At 39.8% G+C, this 25,457-nt stretch overlaps 1 protein-coding gene and 1 pseudogene across 2 annotated transcripts in view; both read right to left on the bottom strand.

Moving 5' to 3' along the window:
- The window catches only part of SVEP1 (sushi, von Willebrand factor type A, EGF and pentraxin domain containing 1), a 149,887-nt gene that overhangs the window by 50,280 nt on the left and 74,150 nt on the right, over nucleotides 1-25,457 (bottom strand). The window contains exons 15-29 of the mRNA XM_080670648.1: nucleotides 25,075-25,239; nucleotides 24,109-24,342; nucleotides 22,248-22,409; nucleotides 20,432-20,593; nucleotides 17,423-17,584; nucleotides 16,693-16,784; nucleotides 15,556-15,652; nucleotides 13,968-14,081; nucleotides 11,649-11,762; nucleotides 10,435-10,636; nucleotides 7,632-7,789; nucleotides 6,485-6,686; nucleotides 4,228-4,403; nucleotides 1,233-1,357; nucleotides 119-242 (exon numbers count right to left, since the gene is read on the bottom strand). Of these exons, the coding sequence (XP_080526774.1) occupies nucleotides 119-242; nucleotides 1,233-1,357; nucleotides 4,228-4,403; nucleotides 6,485-6,686; nucleotides 7,632-7,789; nucleotides 10,435-10,636; nucleotides 11,649-11,762; nucleotides 13,968-14,081; nucleotides 15,556-15,652; nucleotides 16,693-16,784; nucleotides 17,423-17,584; nucleotides 20,432-20,593; nucleotides 22,248-22,409; nucleotides 24,109-24,342; nucleotides 25,075-25,239 (2,289 nt within the window). The remainder of the gene's footprint in view (nucleotides 1-118; nucleotides 243-1,232; nucleotides 1,358-4,227; nucleotides 4,404-6,484; nucleotides 6,687-7,631; nucleotides 7,790-10,434; nucleotides 10,637-11,648; nucleotides 11,763-13,967; nucleotides 14,082-15,555; nucleotides 15,653-16,692; nucleotides 16,785-17,422; nucleotides 17,585-20,431; nucleotides 20,594-22,247; nucleotides 22,410-24,108; nucleotides 24,343-25,074; nucleotides 25,240-25,457) is intronic.
- On the bottom strand, nucleotides 13,006-13,427 carry LOC308249562 (non-histone chromosomal protein HMG-14-like; annotated as a pseudogene). Its single transcript has one exon. The product of its transcript is annotated as a non-histone chromosomal protein HMG-14-like (transcript).

Here is a 25,457-nt window from a genome sequence, read left to right on the forward strand (position 1 = left end):
ACCAATAGACTAAAGGGCACACACTCTTTGACTAACAGAATTTCAAAGTGTCTCCTTTTGCTAGAAACCCAAAGTAGTCAAAGAGATAGTAGAGTCTACGAAAGAAGAAAACTCTAACCGGAACAGAATATGCTCTTGGAATCGATCTTCACTTTCCCCACAATTCCCGACAGGAAGTCAGGCCAGGCTAACACATTTCCTTTAGTGAGTTCCTCTGGGCATGAGGTAGCCAATGATTTCACCTGAAGATTTAAAAACACATCTTTAGATAAACCTTCCTTATTTCCCTGAGACAGAGTTATTATGTCTTAATGTAGTCCTATTAAAAACATCTGCAGAGTTTGGATGGGGTGGGGTGGAGGGAAGCAGGCTTTTGTAAGATATGACTTTGGGGCAATAGGAAAATTCTCTCCCCCCCACTCTTCTTCACCTCCATCTTTCCCTTTCCCAAATATTTTATGATTGCTGGAAATTCGGAAATTCTTTGCCGAGAATTTGTCTAAAGCTTTGCAGTTTGTTAAGGTGCTGTAGAGGTCCCCTCTTTGCATTCTCCTGTCTTCTATCTCTGATCTAAAGTTGAGGCAATAAAAGCTTAGACAAGCTCTGCCACTAATAATAAGAGCCAGCATTTACCAAGCCCTTAGTGTGTGACAAACAACACCATGATACTACATGCAGGATTAGGCTAAATCCCAAGCTCCACTATGCCGTTCTGTTTATCTTCATAGATAAACACACAAACACACACACACACACACACACACACCCTAAAGCTTAGAGAGAGGGAGTAATATGTTCAAAATCATCATGGCAAGTCTGTGGTAAAACAGGGATTTGAACCCAGGCCACTGGAGTGCTTTAACTACTCACTCATCTGTAACTCTGTATGTATAATCTTATGCCACCCCTAAATTCCTGCACTTTAAGGAGAAGGGTTTTAAGTATTATTCTCTATGATCTTTTCCAGCTCTGAAATGACAAGATTTTATAAAATAATCATGTCCAAAACAATTTAAAAACATCACTGAGAAACTGAAAAGGGGATTTATTGAAAGTTACTGTAGATAACCTCTAGCTGGCTTAGTCTACGATCATAGCCTCGAATGATACTGGTGGCAAAGTCTGAAAACCCAGAGGTTGCAATAAGATAGGGCATCATTAGGCTGTTCACATTTTCACTAGTTTTGTACCTTTGTATCTCATTACTGTCATACACTGAAAATGGAATTGACCTGCTGTGGAGACAGGACATGGTCCCAGAGGTTGAGCTGGCTTATGGAGCCCACAAAAGACTCCGCTGGGTTGAATCCCTCTCCTTTTTTGTCTTGCTCTTGTCCAAGAACTAATGCACCACCACCTGGAGAGAGGGCAGAAAAAAGGAGGGAAACCGGGCTGATTGTTATTCCCAAAATGCTAACTTAACAAAAGCACAGCCAACATAAATGTATTAGGGAAAGTTATTAAAAAGCTCAGTTATGTACATTTACTGCATGTTTTATCAATAAGGACAAATTCAATGTTTTATAAAACAACTTAAAATAAAGTTGTATTTAAATATTAGATTTATAAAAATTTAACTATAAAACTAATATAGGTATACATGTATATGCATATATAATTTTATGTCAACAAAATAGTAAGTCCTATTTGGCCTCCTTTCTCCTAGGCAACTATCCTCCATAGTAGACTATCAGTTGACACTCTTTTTCTTATGTCTTAAGCCTACAATGCTTACATTTCTTTCACAGATTCCAAGGAATCTTCTGAAGTTGCCAATGGCCACCTAATCGCCAAATCCAACGGAAATTCTTCAATATTCACCTCTGGTGACTTCTCTGTACCATGTTTCTTTTGTCCATTTCATTCTATTTAACTGTCTGTCCTTTTGCACTGGGTGGTCTGTGTCTGTCCCTCCAGAGCTAACCTCCACCCTTCCCCACTCTACTTTGTGCCCCCAAAGGCTGACACCTATGGACTGCACCACATCATTTCCTTGTCCCTCTGGCTTCTTTCTGATCCTGTGACTAATGGAAGGACCAGCCCGAGATAAGAAAATGAGATGAGGAAGTTTAATATCCTGGATACTTTCCTCCCAGGCCACGGAGGATAGTGGCTGCCTTCCTCTGTCTGACATCACTGCTCCCGCTGTGTGATTTCTCACCATCACTACAGGATGGCCTAAATTCTGGCAACAGCTCTCACTCCTTGTCATTTCAGGCCCATGCCTCCTGACTTTCCATTGATGCTACTCATGGGGTGTTTTACTATCTTATTTTGGTTCTCTTAACCCTGGTCATACTTTTGAAAAGAGTCCCTTCATTCAACTCTTCAGTTCGTCTCCTTGTGTGTGCCACCTGCTCCCTGCCAGGAGCCTTGCTGGTGCCACGTAGTTTCCATGAGAACATCCTCTCCTGGTTCTCCTTGAACCTTTCTCCTCCCTTCTCTGCCTGCCTCTTAGATGCTGATGCCCCCAGGATCCTACCCCCGCCTCCTCTCTTCTTCCTTCAACCGCTCTCCTTATCTGACCTCACTCACCTGCCGATCAATGTCTATAGATCCCTCTTTCAAGGTTTCCCAACCTACATCTTTTTCTTATAAAACAAATAATTAAAAATTAATATATACACCTGGATGGAAATTTGAAAAAATAAATATAAAGAATTCACCCTACCCAGAAATAATACTTTTGTATATTTCCTTCTAGGTTATATTTTTATTTTAATTATTTTTTAGTGTGTGTGTATGTGATATTTAAAAACACACAACTCAGGATCACAATATACATGATGTTTCAATCTTGTTTTCTTGATGTTCAGCTCTTGTTTCATGAATTTTAAGTTATTTTATATGAATGTACAATACTCTATAATTTGCTTAATTAACTAAACCACTTCTAATTGGATACCTTGAGATAATTATATTAGTACATAAATATTTGATTCTTGGTAGTTGAATTGTTCATTGCATGCAAAAGGTTTCTCTAAGGCTCTTGATGGAAGTTTCTAAATTGTTTCCCAGAAAGGTTGTATCACAACCTTTATACAATTCAGCCATGCTGAATCCTTGCCAATCATAACTTATCACTAAAAACAACTGTCAATTTGATATAAAGTTGTGTCAACCTATATTTTTGGTTGCATGTATTCCTGTGATCAGAATTCAAATTCATTACGTCTAAAACCAAATATAGAATCTTCCCTGACTCCAATTCTTGCTCTGATAATTGTGCTTCCCCTAGAATTCCTATCTTAGCTTACAGACTCTTCAATACGCTTCTTCATCCAAACTGAAACCAGTTATTCACTGAGCTCTGGTAAATGAGTTTTGCAATATTTATGGACTCCAATTCATTCTTACTGCTGAGATCAGACAACCATCTCCCTGGGTGGATATTATTACAGCTTCCTCCCCGCTCCCTATTCCTTTAAGCTACTTTTCACCCTTCCATCAGGGTTTAATTTTTTAAAAGATAGAAATGCTGTTTTTAAAATTATAAACAAAATATATGTTTTTAAAATTATAAATTAAGTCATTATGAAAATATCAGAAAAGAATAAAGAAGAAAATAAAAGATATCTGCCATCCCACCACCCAGAGAAGAGATAGTTGAAAACAAGAAACCTCCACCCTACTTTACCAATGGGTAATGCCACTTCCCATTGAAATACTTACAATGTTTCCACATTTATGAAACTGCCAACCATTCCTCCTCATTTGATGCCCATCATAGAAAAATCTATATAGAGCAAACTGATTGCCTTGTACAATGCTGAGAACCCTGGATCGCCTAATACTTTTGCTTTCCTTCAAACTAAAACTCTTCAAATATTTTTCTAAAAGTGTTTATAGAGCGGAGTTTTGATTTTTAGTGCTCCAGCTTGTGCACTGGATATACTTGTATACTGTGAAGATGATCATAAAACAAAACAAAACCAACATACAAATAACACCAGCAATTAATCTCCTTGGAAGACACGTTAGTTCAGAATGCTTCTTGATACTCTTACCAAAGCCCCAAAGGCATTTCTTACACAGAGGGTCACAAAGCACACCTAGAAAAAGCTTCTAATAATTTACAGTCTGGATAGTCAGGGGGTAGTAAATAAAAGAGGGACTTAATGATCTTTGTCTAAAACCTAACACAACAAAGCTAGCAAACTCCATGTTCACCTAAGCACCACCACGTTCAGTGATTAACACAATTCTCTTTCTTTTGCTAAGACATACCAGGTATGGCTGAACCTACGGAGAGACCCATGCCACCATCAGATAATTTCCCATCAATATAGACTTTCCAGGCTCCATCCACACTGGTCCAGGTGATTGCAATATGATGCCAACTGCCGTCATTCACGGAGGGACAATCTGTTATCCTTTCCTTGCCATTCACATAAAGAACCCAGCTGTGGAAAGATTCCAGGAGACATAGTCATCAGTCATATGTTGTAATCCCACCTGTGGGGCATGCTACTATTTTTTTCTTCTCTTTCCATGTGGGTAAAGCACTTTGTATAAAACCATTACTTCTCCCCCTCCTCCCCCGATTTGGCCATATTTCACAGAAGCAGATTTGATTTACAAATTGAGCTTTATAGTAGCTCACTGAATATTTGTGTTTCTTAAACATGGAGGACTAGGAAAAAGTCTTAGGATGAGCTGAGACACATTGGTCCAATTTAACTGACCGTCCACTCTGAAGAGAGTTAGCCAAGAATGAAAGGAATGCCATCAGTAGATGAGTGGATAAAAAGCTGTGGTACATTTGCACAATGGGTTACTATGCAATTGTAATAAAGAAGGATCTCTTACCCTTTGAGAGACCTGAACAGTATTATACTAAGTGAAATAAGCCAGTCAGAGAAAGACAAGTGTCACATGATCTCACTCATATGTGGAATCTAATGAACAAAATAAACTGATGAACAAAATAGATCCAGAGACATGGAAGCATGGAACAGACTGATAAATCTCACAGGGAAGGTGGGGAGGCAGGAAGAGATTAACCAAAGAACTTACTAGTATATGCATGTATGCATAGCCCAGGGACACAGACAATAGTGTGGTGAAGGCCTGGAGGGGGGGCGGTGGAGAGGGTCAATGGCGGGGTGGGGGATAAAAAGGAGACATCTGTAATACTTTCAACAATAAAGATATATTTTAAAAAATAAAATGCAAAAATAAAGTGCAAGCAATGAGAGTTGTACAAGCATAGAATGGTTGTCTTCCTCTAGATGTATGTTCTTAAAATCAGGAACAAACTTCAGAAAATAAGTCTGTCTCTCCATTGCCAAAGCTATCACATGGCAGACAAAACATGTGGATCCAAAGAAATGAATAACTAGAATTAAACAAAGGTGACAAACACACGAGGGTTCCAACAACCACGTCACTTAGGGAAATGTCAAAGATAATAAGCAGTTTAAAGTGAAATATTTTCAAAAGCAAATGGAGAAAAAGAAAAGATTAGGGAAAACTGATAAGATAAGAACTCATTACATATCTTTCTCGGCATCTTCTTAGCCCCTGTTCCATGATCTTTATGATGAAATAATATTTTTATAATATTGGTTTTCCTCTGGAAAGAGAGCTCAGTGGGTCTTTGAGGCTTGCAACTTTCTCAGTAGCAATAGGCCACAATTTTGGAGGCGTCTGAGAGGAACAGGCCATGCAGTACACCACAGAACCTATCCAGACTGAAGGTATAAACCTCAGCCTCACCAAGGATTCCACATGGGGTGAAGAGCAGTGGTTCTGAAGGGACCACAGAGCTGAGGCAATGGACAGCTCAGGGATTAGTAATGTGGACAGATGACCAATGATGGGAGTCCTGTCCAGGTCTGTGGATTTTATCAAAACTCTGGGTTCTATGAATTAATCTGCAAGAACCCACTCAGTAGTGAGAGAAATAGCTGAGGTGGAGGGGCCTGATAGCCCAGAGGGATGGGGCCCTGCAACTGAAATTAACTGATCCAAAAAGAAAAAAGAAATGTCATCTTGCACACTCGCGTTTGTAGACTGCTTCCTACTCAATACGTGTCTCTCATAGGTCAGCAATGTCCTGATATCCCTTGACCCTTGGAGGCCCTGATATGTAAAAGAAGGAGCAAGGCTCTACAAGTCAGAGTCTGAGACTTGGCTTTGCCACTCTCAGAGTGTGAGATTTGAGGCAAACCATTTAGAGTCTTTGAAACTGTTTTAATATATGTTAAATGTGCATGAGTTCCTCAGGACATTGTGAAGATCAAATGAAGTACTTAGTAAACAGCAGTACTTAGTAAAACAACAACAAGATGCTTAGTAAGTAGCAAAATACATGTAGAAGGTATTATCACGAAAATTGCCCTCTTACAGAACTTGTCCATATGCTCCCTTTGGTTACTGTCACCCTGCTATTCTGCCAAGGCACCTGACTCCCCTGCTCCCCAGTCCCCAGTGTGAGGTCTAACTTGGTGCTGGGATAAGATTTCCTGCCATTTCTGCTCACCCATTGTAATCAGTCAGGAGGAAGGTATTGTCACTGCCATTCTCCAGTGCGTAGGAGATTGGCGTTCCGTAGTTGTTGATGTCAGAGGATTTCATCCAGAATGTGCAGGTTACGGCATGGAGAGATGGAAGCACACCATCTAGGATGACGTAACCATAGGTACCAGAAACTTCAAAATCCAGGTTAAAACGCGTAGACTGTTCTGCAACAAATAAGGAAAGTGTGCAGACCATGGTGCTTGCAGGGCGTTTTTTAATCGTCTAAAGCAGTGGTCGGCAAACTCATTAGTCAACAGAGTGGCAAATCGCGGCTTACGAGCCGCATGTGGCTCGCGAGCCGCAGTTTGTCGACCACTGGTCTAAAGTAAGCAGCAGGTACACAGGGCTACTGTCAAAGCAGCCACTGCAGTAAATAGGGTGACCTGAGAAGTGGTTTCAAAATTAAAAATATATTCTTTACAAAATATAAAACACATTCTTTTAAATAAAATAATCGGTATCTAAGATAGGAAAAATACTCAGTAGTGAAAGGAAGCAGAGATATAGGGCATGGTTGGAAGGAGAGGTGGGACTGGGGACTTACTAAAGATGGGAGACACTAAAGCATGGCTGGATGCTATTGGGAATGACCCAGTAGAGAGGAGTAACTGATGCAGGAGAGACAACTAACTTAAGGGCACCATTCCATCCCTACTCAGGGCTCTGGCTCTTCCCTAGTTCATGACCAATTCAGCTCTGCCCCAATCCTATACCTCACTCAAAACAAAAGTCCTACAGTTAAAAGGCCGCAGTGCCCCGAGCAAGCAGTTTAGCACTGATTCTCAAATATGTCCATGGCCTGTGACCTCCTTAATCAAGTAGCTTATCAAAGCGTCCTTTCTAAACCTATAGAATGTGAAGAGTTCTACTAAATTCAATTTTCTCATTTCCCCCTTACACCTCTAAGTTTCTATATCCTCGTCTGTGCTATTGCAGATAAGATTACCTAGTTTATTAGATGGCTCTGAAGATTAAATAATTAAACAATGCTTATTATAGTTTTTTGTTTTTGTTTTTTTTTTTACATAGGTGGTGCTTGATGCAGATAAAAATTGATTGGGTTATATCACTATTTTTAGTATTGTTGTTAATACTACATACATATATACCTGTTTCACACCTGCTGCCTGAAAATCCCGGCTGACATTTACAACTGTATGAGTTTAATTCATCCACACAGGTGGCTTGATTTCTACACGGGTTAGACTGACATTCGTTGATGTTCAGTTCACAGTGCAGCCCTGTGAAGCCAGCTGCACACTGGCACCTGAAGGAAAACAAAATGTAACAATGAGAACAACTGCAGAAAGGCAGTAGAGGATGGATGTCTCCCACTTTTGATAACGTGTCTCAAGGACTATAAAAATTGAAATGCTCCACATCAAAACTTTAACTGCTAGTTACTTTTGCTAGTTCATCTAATAAACCTATTTAACACAACATTTATTTGAAATGTTTTAGTAGGAGGTAGTTCTTATCAAGATGAAATATTATTCACACACTGGGAGTTTCTCTCCCCATAGATGTTCTAGGAAAAAATATTAAAAGTCCAGTGCTTCTGTATTTGCTTCTTGTGTAATTATGTTTTCTTTCATCTTTTATTGACTTCCCAAGTACACTGGCAGCCTGTATCCATGGGTTCCACATCTGTAGATTCAGTCTATCATGCATGGAAACTATTCTACAAAAAAATTATTATGTGTAGCTGACATGTACTATGCAGTCAGGCGTTCGACAGTTGATGGTTGCATGTACAGACTGTTTTCTTGTCATTATTCCCTAAACAATACAGTATAACAACTATTTCCACAGCATTTACATTGTAATGGGTATTGTAAACTAGAGACCATTTAAAGAATATGGGAGGATGTATGTAGATTATATGCAAATACTAGGTCATCTACACTGAGTGGCCAGATTATTATGATATCTGAATGCTTAATAATCTGGCCACTCAGTGTATATCCTATATAATAAAAAGCTAATATGCAATTGTCCCCTCGACCAGGAGTTCGACCAGCAGGCAGGCCGGCCAACTGCCCATGTCCCCTCCCTGGCCAGGCTGGCTAGACCCCACCCATGCACAAAATCATGCACCGGGCCTCTAATATATATATATATATATGTGTGTGTGTGTGTGTGTGTGTGTGTGTGTGTGTGTGTGTATGTATGTATACACAAAAACACACACACACATACATATACACACTGAGTGGCCAGATTATTGTGTGTTCAGAGATCATAATAATCTGGCCACTCAGTGTATACTAATGAAAGGGTAATATGCTAATTAGACCAGATGTCTTCTGGACATCCTTCTGGATGTCCTTCCGGACAAAGCCATGGTGGCGGGGGCCAAGGCAGAGGCAGTTAGGTGTGACCAGGCCAGCAGGGGAGAACAGTTAGGGGCAACCAGGCGGCAGGGGAGAGCAGTTAGGGGTGACCAGCCAGCAGGGGAGAGCATTTAGGGGCGACCAGGCTGGCAGGGGAGAGCATTTAGGGGCATCAAGCAGGCAGGCAGAGTGGTTGCGGGTGATCAGGCAAGCAGGCAGAGTGGTTAGGGGCAATCAGGCAGGCAGGCAGGTGAGCAGTTAGGAGCCAGCGGTCCCAGATTGTGAGAGAGATGTCCAACTGCCGGCAGTTGGACATCCCCCGAGGGGTCTCAGATTGGAGAGGGTGCAGGCCAGGCTGAATTTCATGCACCGGGCCTCTAGTTTTATATAAGGGACTTGAGCATCCCTGGGAGTCCTGGAACCAATTCCCCATGGCTATGGAGGGATGACTATATAAAACAGCAGTTCCCAAATGCAGCTGAGCACCACAATGATTGGGAAATTTAAATCATACAGTTTGCCTATTTTAAAATTATATACTCTATGCCAGACTTAGAGAATCAGAACCGCAGGTGATGGGGAGATTCTACTGTAGCCTATTCTTGGGGTAGAATTTGGGAATGGCTGACCTGGGACTCAAGATAATACTCGATAAAGACTACATAATGACCAAACAATCTATATAATAAAGAGCCAGGATCATAACAACAGTTATGACTGAAGGCTCGACTAGATTGAAGTCAGTGCTGGGTTGCTATGGTAACCCAGCACTGACTGGGGCCACTGTAGGCACCCCGGCCCAGCACTGACTGCCTAGGGGGCTGCGGATCAGGCGTGGAGAGAGACCTGCAGAGAGAGAGGCAGGGTCTAATCTATAGCCTCTGTGGCAGCCGTTGATCAGAACTTGCCTCTCTTTCTCTCCCGGCCTGGCCAACAGCTGTGCCTCCATTTCTCTCTAGGCTTCCACCAGGGCTGCTGATCAGCCCTACCTTTCTGATCAGGCCCCGTTGATAGGCCCAGAGACGCTGACTGGCATAGAAACTGACCAATCAGAACCAAATCTGGGTCAAGTGTGAGGAGCCAATGGCTGCCTAGGAGGTGGAGCTTTTGACGCTGACTGGCATAGAAACTGACCAATCAGAACCAAATCTGGGTCAACTGTGAGGAGCCAATGGCTGCCTAGGAGGCAGAGCTTTTGACGCTGACTGGCATAGAAACTGACCAATCAGAACCAAATTGGCTGGCAGAGAAGGGAAGTTTGGGGCAAGATCAGGCCAGCAGGGGAGGGCAGTTAGGGGCGATCAGGCAGGCAGGCAGAGGCAGTTAGGGGCGATCAGGCAGGCAGGCAGAGAGGTTAGGGGCGATCAGGCAGGCAGGCAGAGGGGTTGGGGACAATTAGGCAGGCAGGCAGGTGAGTGGTTAGGAGCCAGCGGTCCCAGATTGTGAGAGGGGTCCCCGATTGGAGTGGGTGCAGGCTGGGCTGAGGGAACACCCCCCCCCCTCTGTGCACAAATTTTGTGCACTGGGCCTCTAGTTAAGTAAATAAAAATAGTAGAAAGTACCAGACTTAGTCTTGTACCTGAAGCTATTGACACCATCTTTACAAGTAGCTCCATTTTTGCATGGTTGACTGAGACACTCATCCATGTTTTTTTCACACCGGGTACCCCAAAATCCAGGTGGGCATTTGCACAAGAACCTCCCAACCTGATCTTCACAGACTGCATTATTTAAGCATGGGCTTGACTGGCATTCATTGACTTCTGTTTCACAGTGCAGGCCTGGGGATGGTGAGGAGGAGAAAGAGCCCAGTGTTAATCCCTTGGCAGGACTGTGATCCAAATGTTGACTTGGAAGATGCTGCTTCTAAAGGGAGGCTGCAGAGCAACTGCCTATCAAACTGGTTTGAGATTCATTCTTTAATGAGCTCTGGCTTTTCCAAGCCATTTAGTACTGCGTTTTTGATAATCTACTCTTTTTACCTTATGTCTTTCTGAAACTAACATTAGTAGTAGACATCTACTTGAGATAATGTTAAAAAGTAAAACTAGCCTGGCTGGTGTGGCTCAGTGGTTGAGTATCAATCTATGAACCAGGAGGTCATGGTTTGATTCCCAGTCAGGGCCCATGCCCAGGTTTTGGGCTTCATCCCCAGTAGGGGGTGTGCAGGAGGCAGCCAATCAATGCTTCTTTTTAATTGTGGATGTTTCTATCTCTCTTCGTTCCTCCTCTTCTCTGAAATAAATAAAAAAATATTTTTAAAAATAGTAAGCTATTTTTTAATAATGTTAAAAAGTAAAACTAGCACATTTAGTTAAAAATGTCCTCTGTTTCTTTGATGTTGCCTTTTTTCTTCATTGTCCATTTTTTTGGACTTCCTCTTTATCAATTATATATTTAACCATATTATTTAGCATCCATTTCAATATAATCTTCTATGCTTTATCTCCAGTTCCTTCTTGAATACTTGTCTTACCATATAAACTCTTATTTTCTCTCTCTCTTTCTCTGTCTATGTCTCTGTCTTTCTTTACAAATACATAAAGACATTATTTTTTTTTCTGAACTGTTTAGGAGTAAATTGCAGATGTGATGCCATGTTACCTCTAAATGCCTCAGTTAGAATTTTCTCAAAAAATAAGGGCTTTCATAGCAAAAAAAGGGACTTTCTCTTATATAATCATGACACCTTTATAAAGTCAGAAAATTAACATACATAATGTTAGTAAATGTAATAATTTGTGGTGCTTTATAGGACTTTAAGACAATGCAGGAAGAATGGAAACATCCTACCTATGTATCCTTTCACACATGCGCAGCGATAGCCAGCCACACCATCCACGCAGACACCTTTATTTAGACAGGGACTGGAGCTGCACTCATTTATATTTTCTTCACATAGTGGACCTGCAAAGAATCATAAAATATCTGAGCTGGAGAAGTCTAAGACTAATACTTTCCAAGTGAGTCGTTCAGGAATAAAGCAGAAAAACTGGAAATCATGGCTAATGTGTTTGTAAAAAATTTTGCTCTTTGCCAAATACATTGAATTAAAATATTTTCTTTTATTGTGTGAACTGCAAAACTTTACTAGCAAGAAATCTGATATTTTCAGGATGCAATAGAAAATGACAACCATAAATATCTAGCTATTTTTAGTTAAGTAGATAAATGTGACTTTGTTTTAAACTTTATCATATTGTTAGCTAGTTGTTCACCCTTTTTTGAGTTTATCCCTTGAATCTTTAACATGATTTATTTACCTACTAGTTGCAAGTTTATACCCTTAAATAACATAGACTGAATACTCCCACCTACTACCCCCAGTAAACACCATTCCACTCTGTTTCTATGAGTCTGGCTTTTTTCTTTCTTTCTTAATTAAGATTTTATTGGTTGTTTTGAGGATAAATACACAGACATTTCAATTTATACACAATTCTTAATATACGTACCAAAGACCTAAAAGTTGTACAGTTGTGATTATTTTCTACACAGTTAGCCCAGTGACTTTCCAGCTTAAAATTTGGAGGCTAATTTTCCTTAATAGAATATCAAGTACCAATATCTTCAAATGTTGATATGCTGTTACATCAAAGTCCCACTAATTCACAATTTAATATTATATGTACATAATCAAATTTTCAATCTTTCACAGTACATTAACAACGTTACTAAGGAAACTGGACTATCACACTAAAGATGTTGTAGAAAATTCTGATGGGGAAAGCCAAGGTCAAGGGTGGTTTATTTAGGAAACAATTCTACCAAAAGCATGAGAATGGAAGTAGTTTAAAATGTTAAAGACAAGTGAAGTGCTCAACTAATCTCAAATTGCCATTTAAACTGATATGTATTAAGGATAAAAAACTAACCCCATCTATGGAAGGTTGATTGCCCAAGACAATCAAGGCCTCCCATGTTCAATATCCCACTGTTTTCTGGTTGTACAAAAAAATTAAATAGACAACCAGCAAATAATTTCACCTCTTACAAAATAGCATTTACACTTCAAAAAATGGGATGAAGTGGAATTCCCTTCTAAAACAGGTTTCTAGAGCTACTAAAAAACTTGTTTCTAAAATAGTTGATAAAAATGTTACTGTGGATTATACAACAAGGGGCTACCGATGAGACATGGTACATGACATTAATCAGACTTGGCTTCTTTCTCTCCTGCTTTATCCGAGGCTGGACTCCCTTGGTTTTTGCTTCTCTGTTTTCAGCAGGTAGATCTTCTTCAGGTTCCTGGTTAGCCACTTTGGCCTGCTTTCCCCTTGCTTGCCTTTTCCCTTTGTTTGTACTTCTTTGTCTTTATTATTCCTGCTGCTTTTTCTGGCCTCACTTCCACTTTTGCAGAAGCAGGTTTAGCTGACAACCTTCCTGATCTCCTTTTGGGCTCCTCCTTCGCTGCCCCTCGGTAATGGAGCTGACCTTCCCCTTGGGCACTCTGGCAGCAGGGCAGGTGTATGCCCAGTGCCTGCAGGCTGCTTGGCATTGAGAGCCTTTCAGAACCCAAGTGGCCTGGCTGTTGCCATTTCTCCCACTGTCCAAGCTGCCTGGACCCGCCATGGGGGCGGTAGGAGAACAGACTGAGTTTGGCTTTTTAAGATTCCATAGAAGTGAGGTCATAGGTCTCTCTCTGTCGGACTTATCTCACTTAGATAGTGCCCACAAAGATGTATCTATATCTACTACATTTACTTTATTCCTCCATCCCTTGATATATACGTCTGTTGTTTCCATATTTTGGCTATTGTGAACCATGCTACAGTGAACACAGGGCTGCAGACAGCCCTTTGGCAGTTACTTCATTTCCTTGGATAGATACCCCAAAGTGAAATTGCTGGATCATATGGTAGTTCTACTTTTAACTTTTTGAGGAATCTCCATACTGTTTTCCATAATGGCTGTGGCTATAACAATTTGCATTCCCACCACCGGTGCATGAGGGCTTCCTTTTCTTCATGTCCTTGCCAACACTGTTACCTATCTTTTGATAAAAGCCACTCTAACAGGTGTGAGGTGATGTCTCATTATGGTTTTGATTTTCAGCAATGAAATGTCAATGATTCCAAGGTTTAATGGGAAAACAAAAAACTTTCCCCTTACCCGTGTAACCAGATGGACATTCACAAATGAATTCCCCTACTTGGTCTTTACAAATTCCATTGTTGAGGCATGGCAGTGAGCTGCATTCATCAATGTCTGTTTCACACTTTGAGCCTAAAATGCAAACCAAAAGAAAAGGCCAGTGCTCATTAAGTGTTACCATCTCGGTAAGTATTTAATAAAGGTACTGCCTCTTTCTAAACAGATTTAAGGATATATAAAAGATAGCAAACTATCGCAAGTTACTAAGAGAAGTACTGGGAGGGGAGGGAAACCTGGACTCATAAAATGGAGCCAGGAATTTGGTTAATTTTAAAGTGGAAAATATAAAGTCAAATATACCTGCTACCAGGTCACTTGGCTGAAGGGTAGAGGTGGAGCTAAATCCTACCAAAACTCAACTCACATGCCAGGTGCCCGAGTGGTACTGCATCTTCCTACAGAGTGCAGATAGGCAATCTATGGGCTAGCTCTGCTGGAAACCATGTCTTCCTCTCTACCACAGGGTCTCAAAGTGTGGCCCCTGGATCAACAGCATCAGCATAACCTGGGACTTGGTAGAAATGCAAATTCTCAGACCTTCCCAGAGCTACTGAATCAGAGATTCTGGGGTAGTGGTCCAGAAATCTGTTTTCTCAAGCCCTCCAGATGATTCTGATGCACATCAATATTTGAGAACCACTGTCCTATAGTATGACCTTTATCAACCATTACTCATCTATACAATTCTAGGAAAAGATCCATTATTTCTTATAAAATGTCAGGAAATTTTTTAAAATAAAAATTAAAATGGGCACACACAAGCAAGCTATGGTAAGTAGAATACCAATACTCTTGATAGCCTTGGACTATATTTTGTTTTCCAACTTTCCTTTTGTTTATTTTTTGGTAAATTCTTTTATTTAGATATTTTTCTCATTAAAAAGGTTTTATGTTGGTTGGAAAAAATTCAGAAAGATGCAAAAACTTAATTTCTAGAAGAAAACATGATTTTAAATAAATTGCAATTGTAAGATATTATTTCCCATCAAAAATTATGTTTCAGGACGGAGCCAGAAAGAGAACCAAATTGCAAGAAAATGTAATTCTTACATAATTCCTACATAATCAAGTCCAAAGCCATATTGTTTTTCTAAGCACAACTTCCGGAAAGAGAAACAAAGCAACAAACCATAGTTATTCATAAGAACGTCCACTACTGTGAAGCAAATGAGGGAAACTAGAGTTTGTTTAAAACGTTTATGCTGGACAATTTGCTCTGTGTTGAGGATCATGCATTTTGTGTTAGAATGAAACCTTGGACATGGCCCCTGGAACTGTATCCCAATTTAAATTATAAGATATAATGAGACTTTTTCATTGAAAATATAATTTTTATTCTTTTTCCAAAATGTGCAAAGAAAACTGTCATTTGTAAGATATGTATATGTTCTCTCACCTACTAGTTTATCTTGTTTAACTTTTTATGCATTGATACGGCCTAATGTATCTTACAGGGTTTATTTTATATGTTCCAAAGTTTGATACTGCAAGTCACAATCATTTCATATTATGAAAAACACATTAAAATTTGCATTCCTGTATTTACCTGTAAATCCAGGTGAACAGAGACAGACATAACCATGCCCAAGTTGTTGGCAGGTTCCACCGTTGTGGCAGGGGGTTAAGAAGCATTCGTGGAAAACCTGCCCTTGACAGAAAAGAAATCGATCAGAGACAAAACACTCGATTCACTTCAAAGAGATCCTGACTAGGGAGTCAGAAGGTTTGCAACATTAGACAGCTGGTTCCTGACTTCAGGTGAGTTCACTCAAGCTAAATGGTCTGCATATATGTTGGTGATGTTCTGGGAAACCCAAACAGTGTTTCTAAATGCTGGCTGCACATTAGCATCCATTGAGGTATTTTAAAAGTATGCTGAGGATAGTGCCCCGACCCAGACCGGCTAAATCAGGATCTCTGGGAGTGGGATCTGTGCATCATTATTTTTAAAAGTTGACCAGTGGATTCTAATATGTCTCTAGGGTTGATGTTTCCAGCTCTAGAAGTCCTTATAAAATCGGTGTCCACTAAGCTTAGCTTCAAATATGATTTATGAAGCCCTTACAAATCAGTCATGTTTGGATGAGGCTGTAGGAAGTTGAAATAAGAAATAAAACATTATCCTACTTAAAAATACTTAGAGCCAAGGAATTTATCATGACATTAGGCAGGGTTAATTCAGAGTAATGGCTGAACAATTAATTTAGTTATGTTCATGAGTTATGCTTAATTTTTTTAAACCCATGCCGTACTCCAACAAATGATTTTTTTTTTCCAGACAAAAACATTTTAAATAATTTTCATGGAAGTTCACTAACTCTTCCTGCCAATCAGAAAAAGCCTTTGGCTAATCCAAATGCCCTTACCCAAATGATAGGTTATGCTTATGGTAAGTTAATTATTAGTGAGCCAAAAAGCTCCCCATATATATATATACATTCTCTATACTAAAAATTGCTTGGAAAAAAATCAATTTTTGGTACTTGGTACTTCTGATACTAAATTTTTGGAAAGTTCTTATCAGAAGTCACAAGTAAATACAATTACTCATGGATAATATTTATGAGTCTTTATTACTTAAAGTTTCAACTCTGATAATATTCCTCTGTGTGGCATGTATAATGACAAATTGTTTTCCAAACATCCCACCAGAGAAAATTTTATGCATAGAAAATGGACTTGCCTGACTGCCAACTTCATACTTCTTTTTGATATGTCCCGGAGAAGTTTGGGGCACTACACTTTCCTCTGCTGCTGAGAAAGTTGAACCAAAACCTGATGAAATTAATAGGAAAACATCAGAGAAACATTCTGTTGAGTGGTAGATCTTGCCAATATGTAGACTCTATTTAAGTACTACGGTCAAGACTCTAGTTCTTGCCAGACTGGCATGGCTCAGTGGTCGAGCATTGACCTATGAACCAGGAGGTCACCGTTTGATTCACTGTCAGGGCACATGCCTGGGTTGTGGGCTCGATCCCCAATATGGGTTATGCAGGAGGCAGCTGATCAATGATTATCTCTCATCATCGATGTTTCTCTCTCTCCCTCTCCCTCTCCCTTTCTCTCTGAAATAAAAAATATATTTAAAAAAAGATTCAGGTCTCAGAGTAGACAAAGCCATATACATTTTGTTTTAGTAATATTAAAAAAGAAAATACAGAGATGGATGGGATATGTCATTAAATTCTAGACCCTTAGAAAGAAATTGGAAGTTATCAAAATTCCAAAATTAAGAATCTTTGAATCTTTATGTGACTTTGAGTCACATAAAAAAGACATCAAAAGGACAATTTAACAAGTCTAGACACCAAAACTCACTGAAAATGTTAACATTCAGAACTGAAGCTATCACAGAGACAAGCAAAAATCCCTGACACAGGATTATGTGGAAATAAAATAGAGGATCTTACTGGAGCAATCTGTGATGGATGTGGCACCAGCGAAGGTTGTAGTTCCGTAAAAGGGACAAGCCAAGCAGAAGGACTTCCCTGCATCGGGCTGGTAGTAGTCTTGAGGACAAGGATGACAGGGCATTAACCCAGAGCGGGAGAATTCTCCTAGTGGACAAGGTACTGTAAAGGTAAGAACAAACCATTTGTGCAGTGCAGTAACGCTGCCTACATTGAAAAGAAGTGCATTAACCTTTGGTTGTAAGAAAGCCACTGAATTGCTAATACATTTTTCTTGTGTATATTTACTGCCCAGACCATTCTATCACCCAGATAAACGTTTTGTTTTTCCTTCCTGTCTTTAACAATACACATGTTTTCCGATGGTCTTAGGCAACTCTGCTAGCGGTTCTCAACCTGTGGGTCACAACCCATAGGTTGAGAACCGCTGCTGTAGAGCCTAAGACCATCGGAAAACACAGATATTTACATTACGATTCATAACAGTAGCAAAATTACAGTTATGAAGTAGCAACGAAAATAATTTTATGGTTGGGGGTCACCACAACATGAGGAACTGTATTAAAGGGTCGCGGCATTAGAAAAGTTGAGAAACACTGTCCTAAGGGATCATGTGTACACACACCAACACCTAAAAAATCATATGTGGGCAGCTTATCCTTCAGCTAAAAATCATTTTAAAAAATGAAAAAATTCAGACTGTTGTAATCACAGACCCAAGAATATTTACTAGCCTAAGAAATGATAAAAAATGAAATGCATAAAGCAAGTAATATTACTTTAACATAGTAATATTCTTAAATATAATTGCTATATTGGTGAAAGATATTGTAAGTTCAGCATACTAAAGAATGCAGAAAGTAATATCTTAGAAAAAATAAGGTAAACTGTACAATGTACCCATAAAATCAATCAATCAAGAAAGAAAGCAAATAAAGAAAAAGTAAAAAATAAAAAAGGAAGGGAGGAAGAGAGAAAGAAAATAAGAGAAAGGAAAGAGAATGTACTGAAAAATAGAAAATATATATGGGACCGTTTTAGAACTCCTACAAATTTAATTTTAAAGTAAAATGATGTTTATCCAGCACTGCAGGAGAGAGTGTTGAGTTCTGTCATTTCCAATTCTCACTCATGACAAACAGAATGTGGTTAAACTTGTGCTAGGAATATTAGGAGAAATAGACCAGTTACCAGAAGTTGGGAGACTTTCTGGAAATTATAATTGCTTAATTGCAATAATTTGGTATTAGACAAACCCCAAGGCTTATTTGGAAAGCTAAAGGAAAAATAAAGTTGTCAAATGCGAACTTGTTTCACTGTAAAAACCCTAGCTGCTTTTGTGGTTAGAGAAAGGGAGAGAGAATTTTTTACTGCAGACTTTCTCCCCAAACTAGTTTGTATACTGACAAAATAAGAGTCCCTATTAGATCTGTTTCAACCATAATGTGCAGCCTTATTTGACTTTTATTAAGATAAAAAAATCCAAAGCTGGTATTACACAACAGACATGGTTTATGAGTTTCAATTAGATCCTAGTTAAATCCTCAACTCTTCAGTGAAACATTAAATTGATGAACACTATTCGCTCCATTCCTCAGGTCTAACAGACTCATCCACAGTGATCCTACTAGACTGAGATAATTTTAACAGATGGAGCATATAAAAACCTACAGTATGTTTTTCCTGTGGCACTCAACTTATGAGGACTGTATCTCCCAAGATGCAATGCTGGACACTTCCTTGGCCACTACTACACTCAAAGGTCCTGGTAACCTAAGCAGTTGCTTTCTAGGAGTCTCCGTCTCTAATTAAATGCAGATGTATGTATATATGACTAGCATGCAACAAGGGTGGAAGGTGTGTGTATGCTTGAGAGAAATGGAAAACCAGCGGATTGGCTTCTTAAACATATCACCTATTTAATAAGGGAACAGCTTTTTAATTTTTAGATTGCCATAGACTGTAGGTTTTAAAATAAGGATGTAGAGAATGAGGAGAATAAACAATTTTTTAAAAAGTCACTTTGCAACTTTTTAAAAAGTTGAGCAGCTTGTTTTGTTCTGATGTACCAGAGGGAGGCAAAAACCTTTTTATTTTTAATCCAATTCCATTGATTTTGCAAAGTAGTTGCAGTTTTTGGAATTTCTGGACATAGGCTGACTTTGACTTCCTTTCTAGTTTTCACAGTCATCCTAAATTTTCATCTTTTATTTTTGTTTTTGCCTTCTAGTTTTTACACTGCTGGAAATCTGTACTCGATATGGATGTTAAAACTATTTGAAAATTGAAACTCCAATCTTTTTATTTATATTTAAACCAGTGGCTCTCAACATGCTCTCCCTGGACCAAATAGAATCAGTTTCACTGCAGAACCAGTTAGAAATGCAGGTTCACACTAGACCCGCGAAATTAGAAACTGCCTCAATGAGCCTTCCATGCTAATACCTGAAAAACAAAATTAGTGTTGTACTAAACTTCTCCTGTTGTTTTAGAATCACCTGGGGAAACTTAAAGAAAAGAAAAGAAAAAAAAAAACAGACAAATTAAATCAGAATGTCTGGGTGTAGAGATTGGACTTCAGTATTTTTAAAACACGGATGTAAATGTGCAGATATTTTTTTGTGTATAGCCAGAGTGGATAACTGCTCATGAAAATCTTCCCATTGCAGGGAATGAAATGCCATAATTCATAGAATGTATTTTTAGAGTTTCAAGGAACATTGGACAGGACTTCATTTTATAAATGAGGAAACACAGTTTCTTGCTGAGATGTATTTCTACCATTTCAGGAAGTCACACGTTTGTCACTGTTGAGTTTAGGGTCAAGTCTCATATTTTTTGCATTCCTAACAGCACTAGCACAGTGCTTATACTGCGGGTGATTATAGTTCATATTAGCTGGCTGGATAAAAGGGACAGTTATTTACATTCTTTTCATACAGTAGGCTTTTGGTTTTGCATGGAACCTAGTAGGTTTGAAGAAATATCAATGTCTAAGGATTTGATAACCTCCACAAGCAGAAATGTCCACGGCTCCTCTCTTCACAGTTGAAGTGTTTTCTGGACATGAGAGGCAGCTCCTGGCCCCAACGGCTGGCTGATAACTGCCCAGTGGACACGATTCACAAGTCTCAAGCCCATTTGATGAGTAGGTGCCTTGTTTACAAATAGCTAAAAAGGAAAAGGTAATATTGTTAGTACCAATGACATGAAGCTGTAAAACACTAGCGCTGTGTAGGGTAGGGTTTTCTGCATTTTAATCTGCTGAGGACAGAATGAAGTACAGGAACTCCAGGCATACACAGTGTATTTTAGTCTTCCTCATGCTTCTGTATACTAGTAAGTTTAACTCATTTCCAGTTACTTCCGGTATTACCCAGCACAGTGTTTGACATGCAGAAAGTGTTGGTAAGTAGTTTTTGAGTGAAGTTCAAAATCTGTATCTCAGAAAGTCACTATTATGAGAACAAGTTAGCGTGGGGGCATCTGTTCTTGTACAAGTTCTCAGCTTATCCACTGTTCTCTTGAGTGACAGAAACAAAACCCCAAATTGGGCTAGAGCCTCATAACTAAGCTGGCACCTTTGTTGCTCTAGTTAAGAGCTGGCCCACCCACCTCCTGCCTACAGACACTACTTCACTGGAGAGCTGGAGGAGTAGAAAGTAGAAAATAGTCTTAGCACCAGGCCCAGCGAGGTTAAGCAACATTCTAAAGTTCATTGCAGCGGTTCTGTAGTAGAGGAGTCAGGGTTAGACTCCCTGACTCCAGGTGCTGTCCTTTCCCTTTGCCCTTGTCCTCCACATGACTCTCACTCTCAGGACTGCTAGCATGTTTCATGTACTTCCAGGCACCCAGAGCTGCTCTGGAGTTTATATTTGCCAGTGTACACCCACACCTGCACTTGTAAGAACAGCAAAGAGGCCCAATTTTCAAACTCCTTCTTTTAGGTGTGTCTTACTATAACTTCAATTATGAAACAAAATGTCTCCTTAAAAATGTTCACTGAGAATAACAGTAAATATTTTGAAAATATTGAATGTCTTATTTAGTAGCAAGAATATATGCATATGTATCTAGTAGTTATGAATTTCCAAGTAAATTGGAGAATGGATCCCATCAAGTCAAATGCTGTTCTAACAAGAAAAGCAACCTACTGATTGTTAAGTGTTATCAAAGTCCTTCCTACCAATTCAAGTGAGATTCAATAAAAAAAATCCAGGGTAGCTGATGAATGTGGATTGAAATTATTGACTTAGAGTGGAGTTGAACTTAGAGCAATAGAATGTTCCAAAAGAAAAGATAAATAGACTCCTTTAAAGTATGGGAAACATTAAGGTAATCCTATATAATAAAAGCCTAATACGCTAAGTGTCCGACCGTTGGACTGTTCAACCAGTCACTATGATGCACACTGGCCACCAGTGGGCAGATGCTCTGACCGATAGTTTAGCTTGCTGTTGGGGTCCGGCTGATTGGGACTGGGCAAGACGGGCCAGATATGCCCTGGAGCCCTCCCACGGTCCCTCCCCGGCCCCAATCATGCACCAGTGGGGTCCCTCGGCCTGGCCTGCACCCTCTTGCAATCTGGGACCCCTCAGTGGATGTCGGAGAGCTGGTTTCAGCCTGATCCCTGCAGGCCAGGCCAAGGGACCCACCGGTGCACGAATCCATGCACCGGGCCTCTAGTATTTTATAATTAAGAGAAAGAAAAATTAAAGCAACAGCTTTCAGTGATGCTCTTATTTAATCCTATTTGCCATTTAGATTCCATAACTGGAGACAAAATTCAGGCTTCTTCTGTTCAAAATGTGCACGTAGCCTCTACCTTTACATTCCAAGATGTTTCTTGAATGGAGATATTCAGTGTTAGTCCCATTTGGACAGAGTTTGCACTCAAGTTGCCCTTCTTCATCTTGATATGATCCCATCAAGCAGCTTTCACAGCCATACCGATTCAGAGAATAATAGGTTCCCACAGGGCATTTGACTAAAGAGAAAATAAATAGGAAACACTGAATATAGTAGAAAACAGCATGGGTGAATTAAGTAGACCCTTGCTTCTGACTGCAAGAATTACTGCCAATGGAAGGAAAGTCTGAGGCATCCTCAGAGCCATGACCCCAAGGAAAAAGGCCAATTTTAGGACCTTCCTTCCTGGAAGATTTGATCTACTATTTGCCAGGCTTGGAGTGATTCTGAATTTCTGAGACCAAAGTAGAACATTAACCTCACTGAAAGGCTCCTAGCAAAGGTAGTATTCTTATAGGGAGGACACTTGAAACTAGTACCTAGGTGATTCTGAGGTGTTAAAAGTGTGTAAGAATATCCTGGGAACTTACTAAAAATGCAGATTCTAAGGCCCTGCTCCCAAATCCAGAGGCATTAGTTCTGTGATGGAGCCCAAGTCACGATGCATTTCAAGAAGCACTGCAGGTGATGCGGATACAGGTCATCTGAAGACCTTATCGAGAAATGTGGAACACTGCTCTTGGCAATTTCTGCTTTTTACTCACAAGGTGGGGGGGAGGAAGGGTGAAGAGCAGGCTCAGAATGACAATTTTAATGTGCTTTTGTTGGGCCATACTGATCTCACTATGAAAAACCCAACTGAGTTCTGGGAATAGCACTAAGAACTGTTGAGGAAGGTTTTCCAAGATCCCTCAACTGCTGAGAGATTAACAGAAGACTCATGTCATTTGATTCAGCTGAGCTTAAGGAGATTGGTTAGAGGAGATTCCACTGTCTATAGATGGTGACTTATTTGGAAAACAGGCTGGAATTGATCCAGATTGTGGTAGTCTAGAACAGTGGTTGGCAAACCGCGGCTCGTGAGCCACATGCGGCTCTTTGGCCCCTTGAGTGTGGCTCTTCCACAAAATACCACGGCCTTGGCATGCCTATTTTGAAGAAGTGGCGTTAGAAGAAGTTTAAGTTTAGAAAATTTGGCTCTCAAAAGAAATTTCAATTGTTGTACTGTTGGTATTTGGCTCTGTTGACTAATGAGTTTGCCGACCTCTGGTCCAGAACAAGGGTTAAAAGTTAACGGACTGGGGGAAGGAGAATGGGGAGTGACTGCTTAATAGGTGTGGGGTCTCCTTTGGGAGTAATGAAAATGTTTGGAAATTATGAGAGAGGTGATGGTTCAGCAACGTTGTCAATGTGCCACTGAGCTGTACACTTTAAAATGGTTAATTTTGTGTCATGTGCATTTGATGTTGGCTGCCCGAGTGGGAATCTTAGCGACACCACCTATTGTTTTAATGGGTTTAGACTTACTGGGCAGGTTCTTAGCCTCCCTGGCTTCAGTTTTCTCACCTGTAAAGTGTGCTTAATTATAATGGCACCTCACAGAGCTGCTAAACAACAATAAACATGAGAAGTTTAATCCTGTTCAGCCAGCAGAGAGAAGTGGTAAAAAACTATTAGTTTTATTATTGGAGCTGCTGCTGAAAGCTGTGAGGTCTAAAGATCTATGGATAAAACTGATATTTGAGTTCCTCGTTAAAATAGCTTTGTCCTAATCAATAGTGGTTAGTTAGACCTTTGAAACAAAATAGTAATAGCAACCTCACAACAATAGCAAAACATGTTTCACTTCAATATCCCGTTAGAGTTGTAAACCGCTCTACCTATATCATTTAACCCAATATACACCAAATATTTGTGATTGCAGGGGCAAGTCTTACCACACATCCGCCCTCTGAGCACTGAGCCTGGTCTGCAGAAGAGGATAGCCTTTTCCGTTTCTAAGGAATTGCTATCGGCTACAAGTATTTCAGATGACAGCTGGAAGGAATACATGGGCTCCTTATCAAGGGTCATTTTCAAGTGATTTGTGATAGTCTCCAATGTGTTAATGAGTCGTCGCTGATTTTGCAATTCAATAGTGTCATTTCTTTCATCAGGTAAAGGCACACTAGCTGAGATCAAAACAACACAGAATAAAACATACACGCACATGCTGTTTCAGAAAGCCATTTGTAGTTAGTTTTTAATGGCATATTAAAAATATTCCAGGCAAAGAAACTCAAACTCTACCACTACCTATAAAGCAACTAGTACATGGATAATATTAAGAACAATACAGTTTTAATCCTTCATTCCCAATCTGGATCTGAACCACCTTTGTGCAGAGTTCTTCATTACAGCATATTAAATTCCTATAAGCTCTTGCTTTTTAAAAGCATGCCTTTGTTCATCATGCCAAGATGAGAACAAAGCAGGGTGTCTGTTGCTGTCAGAATCATAACATACATCTGTGACACTGATTTGCAAAAATATCACAAGACTTAGGTGGCCCTGTTCTCCCTAATTTCCAGTTCCAGGATCATTTCCTGATAATAACAAACAGAAGATTGGAAAAACAGGTTTGCAACTTGGCCTGGCCAGTGTGGCTCAGTTGGTTGGAGCATTGTCTTGTACACCAAAAGGTCACGGGTTCGATTCCTGATCAGGGCACATATCCAGGTTTTAGGTTATTGGTTTGATCCCTGGTTGGCAACCAATTGATGGTTGTCTCTCTCCTTCTCCCCTCCTCTCTCTCTAAAATCAATAAAAACAAATCCTAGGGTGAGGATTAAAAAAAGAATGGATCTACAACCAAGAATCTCAGATAATATATTTTTTTTTTCAAATGGACTGTTTGTCCTTACCTGTGATGTTAAAAGTTAACTTAACTTTGTGGTCAGTTAATGGGGCACTTCTTTTAATCCGTGAAGATCTAGCTTTGCCAGCACCTGGGGGTGTTTCTTGCACAGAGTCCAAGAAGTCGTCATAAGAGTAATCTAGCCGATTAGCTGCACCCCAACCACCTGGTCCTGGGTATTTGGGGCAGAGAAACAAATGATTTCTATAGTTGCATCTTTAACAGCATTTAGGTTCAAAGGTTAAGTCACAAATCCAATGACCCTTGACCTCTGCTTAAATTATCCATATGCGGTAATCTGTGAGTATGCTTTTGTACCTACATCTTTTCCAACTTGGGTATTAGGATTCTTATTTGACTCTGTTAATCTGACAGGTCAAAAGTGGCATC

This window comes from Plecotus auritus (genome assembly GCF_963455305.1).
Source record: "Plecotus auritus genome assembly, chromosome: 5".
NCBI classification, from domain to species: Eukaryota; Metazoa; Chordata; class Mammalia; order Chiroptera; family Vespertilionidae; genus Plecotus; species Plecotus auritus.